Source organism: Hydra viridissima, unplaced genomic scaffold (genome assembly GCF_058129835.1).
Source record: "Hydra viridissima isolate aposymbiotic clone 2 unplaced genomic scaffold, HvirCarnegie_v1 scaffold_1, whole genome shotgun sequence".
NCBI lineage: Eukaryota > Metazoa > Cnidaria > Hydrozoa > Anthoathecata > Hydridae > Hydra > Hydra viridissima.
In genome coordinates, this window is record NW_028324300.1 from 16,021,740 (window position 1) to 16,033,331 (window position 11,592).

Consider the following 11,592-nt stretch of genomic DNA (forward strand, 5'->3'; position numbering starts at 1 on the left):
AAGTCAAAAGGCTAAAATGACATCGATTTCGGAGGTTATCTGGCTTCAATTGCTGCACGAGTTGAATTCGCATGCTTTTAAACCAAGATCTTTATGTAAAAAACGCTAAGTTGTTGCATAAAAAGTATCAAGCTGTTGAAAACGGCGCCGAATGGATTTATTATATTTATTACGTATACTCTAAGTTATTGCTGGTGCATTTTCTTCTTTACGTGTTGGCCTATTTTGCTGTGAATTATTTAACAGTAAAAAATGTGTTCTAAATTTGTCAATGGCGCAGCGAATTGTCTGCTCAGTTGGTCGATTATATAGATCATAAATTGCTCAATGTGCACGAAACACATTCCTTGTAAACCGTCGACTTTCGTAATTTAGCTGAACAATTGGTAGGATTTGTGCCGGACTAAAAAGAAAAAGATGACAGAATTTTTTGCAATTCCTTAGCCTGCAGCCATGGCGCCAAATTAAAAAGTACCTCGAAATGAATCACCCTTTACGTACTAAATAAAATTTATAACAACTGAATTTTGTGTAAATCATGTCACAATATTTATACAAATCATGTCACAAAATACCAAACAATTTTTACTTTTTACAATGCTTTGTTTAAGGTATGGTTACTTGGATCAATGTGTCCCATACATGGGGTAAATTGGTCAATGGATCGGGGGAAATCTGCCCTTAAAACAATTTTTTGGTAAATTTGAGGTAAGAAAGATGAAAAAAATTGTAAATCAATCAGCAGTGGTTATTTTATCATACTATTTAATATGGTTACAACATGTAATGTTTGGTCACAGATTAGTCAATGTCTTCATCTAATGGGACTTGAAGATTATTACAGTACAAACATTCATCAAATAGATCCTTGAATTCGTTTTTACGTAAATCATGTGCCCACCGATGGCAGCTTGAATTCGCCCTGTACCTGGAAGGATTTATGAAAAGTGTTTGAGGTATCTAAGACACAAATCATTCTTATTCTCATCTTCAACGTTGTTTTCCTTATCTTTCTAGTTTTGTTTCATCCTCTCAGTTTGATGAGATTGAACTTTTCTGGTTTTAGAGTTCCTTGAAATACCTACTTCATAGAGAATAGTCTTTAGTAAGTCTATTATCTTTTATTTTCCTGGTATTCTATTTAAATTTGGAAAACTTCTTTCTTTTGAATTAGAGGAACAGCCAATTCGTTGAGATTTGTTTAACAATGTTAGAATCAGCAGAGTAGACATCGGCATCAGAGTCTGGTTTGTTTGTATGCTACCTTATATCTAATAAATTTATATGTTTACATGAAAGTCTAGAAATATTATTAAATTTCTATTAGTTCATTAGAATTATTCTCCAAGATATTTTGTGATTGCTAAAAATTTTTAATACAGGGTCAAACTGCGCCATCGCCGTGTTTAGAGCATGATTTTGCCGTGTTTAGAGCATGAAAATGATTTGTGTCTCAACCCATCAACAAATATTCCTCAAACTTTAAACTTCAAACTATGGTAGGGTACACCGGGGAACTTTGGCCCTAGGGCCAGGATGGCCCTTTTGAGTTAGTTCTATGACTATGCGCTTCGGCACGCTAGGAATCTAGGGGAAGGTCGGCAGCACTCCTCCCCTCATTTCTCAAAAGTATCACAGATGTCTAAGCACAGTTGGGAGTGTTGTGTGTTTTTATCGATTTTGGATAATTTGAAGTATATGTTGAACAGTTTGTTTGATGTGTTTGTGTTGACTATTCTTCGACAGTAGTGCTGTAGGTAAGTATCTTGTTAGAAGCTTAAAGTCTGAGGATTACTTTAACATACAATATTACACAGTATCTGTTGATGGGTTTAGAAAAAAATAATTTTTACTCTCAACATGGCGATGGGGCAGGTTGACACAGCACAAACAATGGCTTTGGCGGTTAATGCGATTGGAAAAGCTTTGCTCCCATATTTTATCTTTCCGAGAGTTAACTTTAAGTCCCACTTTATTCGTGATGGAACCATAGGGTGTGATGGATCAGCCCATTGATGACAGAGAAGAATTTTCTTAAATATATCAAACATTTTGCCTCTCATACACGTTGCTCAAACAACCGTCCTTGTCTTGTCTTGTTTAACAACCAAGAAAATGGGATCACACTTTTATCCCCAGCACTCTGTAGCCATAAGATAAAAGTGTTTACAGTCCTTTTAAAAAGTTTTTTAACTCAGCGTGTGATGTGTGGATAACTGTAAACATTCAACGTATGATTATCTATGATGTACCTGGTAGAGTAAGAACAACACTTCCTAATGCTATATCTCCAAGGAACATAATGAGTGGCTTCCTAGTAACGGGAGTTTATCCTTTTAACAGAGATATTTTTTCAGAAAGTGACTTTTTGCCATCGTATACATCAGATAGACCAGATCCTGATGTTGATTTCTCCACTGCAGATTACAATGCTTCCTAATAAACAAATCTCAATAAACCGATTGCCTCTGTGTCTACTTCAATGGAAGAAAACTTCCCAGATTTAAATGAAATACTAGATACCACTCCTAACCCTTTACTTTTACCATCTCCTGAAGAAGAAAAGCCTTTTAAAAAGCTAAGCCTAGAAACAGAGAATAAATAGGCCTAAAAATCGGAAACGAGTTTCTGTTGTATTAACAGATACCCCTGTTAAAAAAGATTTTAAACATGAACAGAAGACATCAAAAGAAAAAAAGAGAAAGGGCTTTGAAACAAAAAAAACAAAACACATACTAAAAAACAATTCTCTACCAAAGTAGGTGATCCAAATAATTCATATATATATATATATATATATATATATATATATATATATATATATATATATATATATATATATATATATATATATATCTAACTAATCTCATGGGCTAACTTACCCCAAGTAAGGGGCACATTGGCCCAAGGAACATCACCTTCGATAAGGCATTTTAAAAATATTCACAAACTTATATAAGCTTTTAATAATACATTTTTTTATTTTATATAGTTTTAGCAACCTTCTCCCATAAAGGAACAAAATAAAACACGAAATGCGAAAAAGTTAGGAATCAAAGAAAAAAAAGCGAGCCAATGTGCCCCGGTCTACCCTACTACTGACGAAGACTGGTGAACACAAACGCATCAAACAAACTGTTCAAAACTTACTTCAATTTATCCGAAGTTGATAAAAAAACGCGACACAGTGGTCAGACATCTTTTATATTTCTGAGGAATGAAGGGAGGAGTGCTGTCAACCGTCCCTTTAATTCCTAGCGCGCCTTGGCCCACAATCTGTGAACGAACTTAAAAGGACGACCCTGCGGCTAAGGCTACCCTACCCTGGTCCACCCATATCTTATAAGTTCTTTTTTGTGTATTTGTGCATCCTATAACTTTTCTTTGTACTTATGTACATGTATATATGTAAATTCTATACATTATATATTTTATCTCTTTTAAAAGATTAGGTCGTTATTTTTATTATTGAATTATGATTTGAAATGATCCACTTTTTGTAACATTCTCGTTAATTCGAAGTATATTGATACAATTTTTATCACAAGAGAACTGGGGTTGGTGTTATTAAAGTATTGCGCGCGTAAATATTACGAGCACATTCTGGTATTTTATGAAAAAAATCAAAATCGTTGCTAAAACTAGATATCAATATTTTCGCGAAACTCGTCGTGTTAAGAAAGCGTAAGTTTTTATTGGATTGACCAGGTCCACAACTTCAATGTTTTGAACTGTGGTAAATAATAATTTTAGTGTCTGAAATTCGATAGTTTGGTAGTTAGGTCTTTCAAAGTGTACTTCAATCTGTGTAATCATGTTAAGTTTAAGTTACAAATTTCCAAAAACAATTCACATTAACAAGTTTAAAAATAGATACAGTGTAAAATAGATATTAATGTATTTTAATTTGAAAGTTTACTTTTGTGTTTTAAAATAACCACTGTTGACACATAAGGCCGGGTGAATAAAAATGAGCAATTGCTTTTACTCAGTAATTGGTTAGCTTTACGTGAATAAAAACTTTAGGAGTTTTTCTCGTATTTTTATTCACGTAAACTTAAGCAATTTACTCAGTAACTGATCAACTTTACGTGAATAAAAACTGAAGGAAAGTTGTTGAAGTTTTTATTCATGTAAAGCTGACCAATTACTGAGGAAAAGCAATTGCTCATTTTTATTCACCCGGCCTAAAGCTTCAAACAGTTTCCGATGCTAAAAGTAATACTTTCGAAGTTCGAGATTAGCGGAGAATTATGTGTTTTTTTTTATTTTTCCAAAACACTTCTCTTCATCCAAAAATCAAGATTGGTGTATTTCGTTATATGAAAGTCTTTACTTACAAAGAGTACGAATTCCAAGAATAAAAAAGTTTTCCAATATTTCCTTTTAGTACTGATAACCATCCTAGTATTTCTTATATCTAGCCATAATTTGTGGTGTTTGGTTGAGCCAACATTTCTCAAATAATTAAATAAATTACTTGTATTTTGAAACTATAAATTTTTTTGTGTAGCAAACTTTTTCTTAAGGTGGTATATACCTCAAAAAATTCCAAATTTTTAAAATTCAAGTTATCAATTTTTCTGGACAATTTGACATTTTGCTGGTTCTGAAAATAAGATCAAAATTGGATAAAACAGCACCTAAATTAAAATAATTTAAAATAAATTAAAATAAATTAGCATTTGAAATGTTTATAACTTCTTAGTTCCTTATCAGCGGTCTTAGCAACCAGGGTGATACCTGAATTTATTTTATTTCCTATTTACATTTGTGTTCATTCAGTATGGAAATTAACTTCATAGCCTATAGAGCTTCTTGTTTTGACTTAAAGACATATTTCCATATTAAACTATTAAACCAGAATTTAATAGGTTTTGAGTGAATCTGTTACCATAAAATTTCCTTTTTCTAGCTTTTGATTTCAGTTTTCTGCTAGTTGAGCCCATAATAAGTAAAAAAATTTGGTTTTATTCACTAATGAGAACCTAACCTCATTTGCATTACATGCATTCAGTAAATTTATGGAAACACCGTAGTTGTGTTGCTTGGAAACGGTTCCACCAAATAGGTTTTTGTAGGAAAGTTATTAATTGATATAGCTGTAGCACCTGCAGTGCTATGTTCCAATGAAGGTGATTATGGTTTGTTAAGTGTTTATCATAGCTTTGGTTTGCAACCTGGTCAATTTTGTATATTCGGCTTACATAAATATGATATAGGACACATAAAAAGTTCTAAAAAAAAATCAAGTGATATTGTTAAAAAACGAAGAAAAAAGCTCAGACCAATAAAAAAGGGTTTTGATGATAAAAATATTGCTACAGAAGGTGAAATGTATGCTTCTGGAACTTTTTAGGCTTTATAGTAATTTTTTAGATTAGTTTTTATTCTTTTAATGAGTTTTTCTCAGATTCGCATTTTTTTAACTTTGATCCTAAATAACTTAAAATCTGTTTTGTAATTTTTAGGATTCATTCTTTTCATAGAAGTCATTTGTAATTTTATTTTTGTCAAAATAAATCAAAAAGACATTACTAAGAACCAATATTTTATGATATAATTTTTTTGAGGTATCTACCACCTTAACCTTACAAAAAAAAAAAAAAAAAAAAAAAACGTTACCCCTGCCATCTTGAGAAAGGGTAGGGACCGGAAAACTATCCACTTCCGTTAAATGATCCCGAAGCTCTAGAGCTCCTATTGTTTTCTTAAAAGCCTAACGATTATTTTTATTTAATTGACAGCTATTTTCAATACGCAAGCTCAACTTAGTAGTAAGAATTGATAAATATTAACAATATTTCAACTGATTTTAAACTTAAGATATGAGTTTTGATTTAGTGTCCACCATAATTGCATCTGGCGGGAACGGTTAAATTCCTTGTATAATTTGCAGCGCGAGGAAAATTCAAATTTTGAAATGATTGCATAATCTATTTCCGTCCGTAAATGGTTAAAGGCAGTTTGAATGATCTCAGCGTAAATTTAAGTGAAGAACATGGCGGGTGAGCAAATTAATAATAACAAGATTGCTGAGTTTATAAAACTAACTGGTACTGATAATGAAAGAGCTCAATTTTATTTACAGTCAGCTAACTGGCAGCTCCATACCGCTGTAGATACTTTTTTTGACAATGATGATTATATGTCGCTAGATCAAAATTTAGCAGAGGAAGAACTGTCCTCTACAGGTCATATAAATGAACATCAAGAACAAACAGAAACCCCATTACATTTTACAGATTCCAAAAATGATAAAGAATTTAAGAAAAAAAGTAAAAAGACTGGCTTTGCAACAATAGGACAGTTAAATGAGGATGGTAGTAGTGAAGAAGAAGGTCAGGCATTTTTTGCTGGTGGATCAGAAAGTAGTGGTCAGCAAATACTAGGACCAAAAAAAACAAAAGGTAATCTGGCAGAGGAGCTATTTAAATCAGCAAAGCAACATGGAGCTCAAGCATTATCAGAAAATCAAAGTTCTGATAACGAGAAAGGAAAAACAAATGTTTTCAAAGGAGCTGGATTTAAGCTCGGTGATAGTTTTCAGTCTTCAAAGCAAGTGAGTGCATCTTTAGCAGATAAAGTTGCTAAGCAACCCATAAAACATGTTGTCATAAAATTTTGGAAGAATGGTTTTTCAGTAGATAATGGACCCCTCAGGAATTTTAATGATCCAGCTAATAAAGATTTTCTAGCATCCATTTCAAAAGGCGATGTTCCTGTAGAGTTAAAACACCATCTTCAAAATGGAGAAGTTTATGTTGATATGGAAGATCATGGTGAAGAGGAGTATAAAAAACCAAAAGAAAATCCAAAAAGCTTTGAGGGTACAGGCTACACACTTGGTAGTCCAACACCACAAGTGTTGCAAGAGTTTTCCACTAAGCCTGTATCATCATCAAGTAATTATTTACAACCATTTTCAGTAGATGATAGCAAGCCAGTTACTACAATACAAATCAGACTTATTGATGGCACTCGACTTATTTCAAAATTTAATTATGACAATACTATAGGTGACATTGTAAACCTGGTAAAAAATGCCAGACCTTCTACTGATGGTTTTTATTTAATGACAACATTTCCAAATAAAATTTTTAATGATTTGCAAATGACAATATCAGATGCTAAACTTGCAAATGCTGTTATTGTTCAACGAATGAAATAGTTGGATGATGTAGAAAATAAGTTTTGTTTTCTTTATTATTCACATGTACATTTTATTTATAAACAAATATGATTTATAAGCATACATTAAAAGTTATATGCTTAAAAATGGTACACATATTTGCTTAGGAGTTACTGTTGATTGTTTAACATATTTTAGTACTGAGTTTCATAAATCTTTGGAAAATTTGCTGTCAAACGTTTTCTTTGAAAAGGTGAAAAGATTTTTTAGTAGTTCTCTTAAAAAGTTTGAAGTAAGCTGTTCACTTGAATATTGTTTAAAACAATATTCTGCATACAAACTGTTATCATTACCTACATTAAATATTAATTGAATGTATTAATTCAGATCTTTTATGAAAATATCGTAGTTATGTTTTTTCAAATTAAAGTTACTAAGAATCATGTGAAATATTTAATGAAAAATTGCTGAACTAAATTTTAAGAAAATTAGAGGTTTTGCTTTGCATTTGGTCAAATAAGCTATTGTAAAGGAAAACACCACTTAGAAGGATGCCAAATGAATGTTATAATACATACTACATATAAATATAATATGATAAATAATATTTGAAAAAAATCGTTTAATAGAAAAAATTATCGTTTAATCATAATAATAACAAAAATAATGATAATAATAATAACAATACGAATAATTATGTTTATGTAATAAAAATGTTTCTTTGAAAATATTTTGTAAAACATACAATAAGGTGTAAGAATTGTTTTTTAACGATTTGTATTTCCTAAATTTTAAATTACTTCATGAAGTTTTGGCATGCATTGGACTGAATGCTAAGAAGCTATACGTGGTGTATGCCTAGCGTTTGTCTTTTATTTATATGGATTCAATAAATATATAAATAAAAAGTTTAAGTTCATTAAGTTAACTGATAGATATATGTATTTAAAAATATAAACCTTTATTGTTCCCGAGTTTTTCGCGAAATCTACTTGAGACACTTCCTTATCTGGAACTGGCCTTTTAAAGTCGCTATATACAAATTCACTTTGCTAATCATTGGCCGTTTTTTTGCAGCAAAATTCCCCAAACCAATTGATTACAGTTTCCGTCGTATAGTTGATTTAAAACCATCCAAAGCACACTCCTCTTTCAGTGCCAATTCTACTATTTCAGGATGCAAAATACCTTTTTGTTCTAAACAAAAAAAATTTTCGATTGGCCTTGTTCGTGGGATATTCGGAAGATTGATCTCCTTGGCACCATAGTTGAAGTTTTCGTCCATTCATGTAACAGTTGCATTTGAGTAATGGGCACTTGCTAAATCGGGCAAAAATATGTACTAAAAAATTATGCTTATGAAGAAATGGGCAAAAATTAGTACTGGTATTATGTGTATGAAATTATGCTTATGAAGAAATGCGAAAAGTCTTTTCACTAAGCATTCCTCAATATGTAGCTCAGATTTGATGCAACGTGACTTGGTTTTAAGAATAAGTTGAGTCAATATACCTCCTTGAAATTGTTACCCATACGAGAACTTATGAGGGGAATTTTTTTTTTTTCCAGTACATTTGATACTTTCTGGACACTTTTCGATGTTATCGGTGTAAAATTCAGCATTTCCGCGCATTTCCATACCTTTAAATAAGAAATATTTTTCGTCGTCGATCGCTATGTCTTCTTGTTTTCCATAAAGATGGTTTACCAACTTTTTTGACTCAATTTTTTTGACTCTCAAATCTTGATTATCACTGCATTTTTTTAGTTTAGATTCGCTCATAGTAAGAAGTTTGCATTTTCGACAACAATTTCGACGACATTTTAGTATGAAATATTTTGATGGCTTTTCCCAAATTTCTGGCCCAATTTTCGTTGACTCGCTCCATATCTATTGTTTACTAGTCGCTTGAGTTGAGCTCGATTAGCTGGCGTTCATTAAGATGGCTGTCCTGTTTTTTTTCTTGTCTTTGATTGATCGATAAAAGTTGCAAACTGCAACTTTTATCTAAGACCTTCACACAAAGTCCAAATAAAACTTCATACAAAAGTTGAATGCGTATATTCTTCCTTTAAAAAGCGAAAAACGATTTCTAATTTTTTCATTTTTTGGATTTTTTACAATAAAATTTTTAACACTTTCTCGAAGATTTTCTCCTGGAAACGATTAACTTCACTTTAAAAAAATTTTTTTTTTTTTAGTTTTATCTTAGCAGATTGCAAATGATGTGAAACTAAACATCTTCACATCGATTTATATGAGAAAAATCAATTTAACTTTTGTCTCAACTTTTTTGCCACCCTTCACGTTGAAGGTTCACAAAGAAGTAGACAACTCCTATATTTTTATATTATCATTTTTATATTAATTATATTATATTATTTATTATATGTTATATTATATTATAATATATTATAATATAATATATTATATTATTATTATATTATATTATTTATTATATATATATATATTATTTTTATACTTTTTTGATTTTGAAATGGGCCGACTCCAAAAAACTATTTAATAGGTATGTAATTAATTTTTTTTTTTTTTTCTTACTTTCAGCTAATTCCGTAAGCAAAATAAAAAAGCACTAAATAATTTTTTAGAATATGGAATTGTAAATATTTATATTGAGTTTTTTTGCCTTCCTGTAAAACTGAGTAAAACGGAGTTGGCCGATTGCTGATTAAAGCCATCTATAAGTGATATTGCTTGATTGCTGGTTAATATTTTGTAGTCACAGAACTATCTGTTCATCAACAGTCAAAATATATAAATCAGACTCGAATTTTGTCAGTCACGCAATCTTTCATAACTTCATAAATACAATCAATAAGTTCAGTAGCATAGTTTTTACCTCATCAATATTTGGGAATTTCAACGTATTTTTTCATGAGAATATGAATAAACTGATTAGAGTTCATATATACATTTATTGATATTGCTAGCACAACGTCGTCCATTACACTCATTACTTACTAACTTAGAGAACTCTAGGGTTCCTTTGACTACAAGAAGCGTGAATCGATTGAATGCCAAATTCACGACTCTGCTTCCCCATTCATCCGTTTTACTTTGCTTATAGATTCCTAAGGAATTTTTTGAAAGGAATGATGTTTTAAATATTCCGTATTCCATTAATTCCAAACTGTTGCTATTACAAAATCACAAGTTGATTTTACCCAATGATATATATTAACTAGACGTCTAACTTCACAAAAATTCCGTAAGAAAAAGTGAAGCAAGTTTTTAAAGTTTTTAATGCCGGTAGCCGTTTTATTTAAACTGACAATAAGTCATTTTTGCTTCGCTTTGATTTATCATTGCTTCATTTCAATGGTTTTTTTTTTACTAACCAAAAAAATATATAATGTAAGAAAAGTGAAATAAAGAGACACGTATTTTTTTTTTTTTTTTAATATATTTTTCATATGGAAAAAACAAAAAATTATGTTAGTACTCATATGGTGCGCTGTGCAGTTAAAAGGTAATAAAAATAAGAATCTTAACTTTGGATCATATATCATCCACTGTGCGATAAGGGGTTTGGCTAAAATTTTATTTAGACTGGCATTTAGCTTCATACTTTCTGTTTCAACTCATTATTCAAGCCATGCTGTTTTTAAAAATGCTGTTGATTTACTTCGTGACTCAAGTTTTTATGTCAATAGTTTAATGTTAATTCAAGATTAATGACCTTTTAATTCTAAAGTATCTCATTATTTACATGTGTTAAAAATACTTATTTTTTTAGAGAGCAATGTTCACCATTATAGCTACCATTTTAAAATGTTAACCATTTTAGCTATCACTAGAAAAAAAAAAAAAAAAAAAAACAAGCTATAAATACATAAATTTTATGCTTCAAATTCTGTCAAGAAATATTTATTTATGTGTGGTATTATTGAAACGTGTTAATTTTTTAAATAAATGAGCTCTGATCAGCCTATTTATAATCTTATGGAAATTTATTGCTCGCGCAACAAACATTCGAATGTTTGTCTTTCAAGTAATGCAATCAAAATGCAATTAAAATGTTACAGCCTATGGAATAATTTTTGGATTTTTATCTGTTTTCTCCCACTAAAAAACGACTTAAAGAAAAATTGAATGCGTTTAAATAATCGATTCACAAGTCTTCTCTATTTCAACTAATAGATATATAGAAGGTTTTTTAAATGTTTCGTACTGGGGATCGTGTAGCAAATACCGTGTACACGGTTATAAAGTATATAAGATATGGTACATGCAGATATCGGAAAGGCATTTGCACAACAAACTATAAATACTCTGTAAAACAACTCCTTTTTTTGTTTTTATTGATAGTAAATATCACCAGAATATAAGCTAGAAATTTATAGATAAAATAGAAATTTTGATTGCGCATCAGAATCGGCGTAACCACCTTGGTGTGACTTTGTTAAGCAACATCCACGATGGATTTGTTTTATACAAC

At 30.7% G+C, this 11,592-nt stretch overlaps 1 protein-coding gene and 1 pseudogene across 1 annotated transcript; both read left to right on the top strand.

Moving 5' to 3' along the window:
* The first annotated feature begins 1,893 nt into the window (after positions 1 to 1,893).
* Positions 1,894 to 2,440, top strand: LOC149893564 (uncharacterized; annotated as a pseudogene).
* A 3,496-nt stretch (positions 2,441 to 5,936) lies between these two features.
* Positions 5,937 to 7,620, top strand: LOC145187681 (NSFL1 cofactor p47-like). Its single transcript, XM_080064137.2, has one exon. It carries the CDS (start codon positions 6,002 to 6,004, stop codon positions 7,169 to 7,171), a length of 1,170 nt encoding a protein of 389 aa, XP_079920263.2. The 5' UTR covers positions 5,937 to 6,001; the 3' UTR covers positions 7,172 to 7,620.
* The last annotated feature ends 3,972 nt before the right edge of the window (positions 7,621 to 11,592 follow it).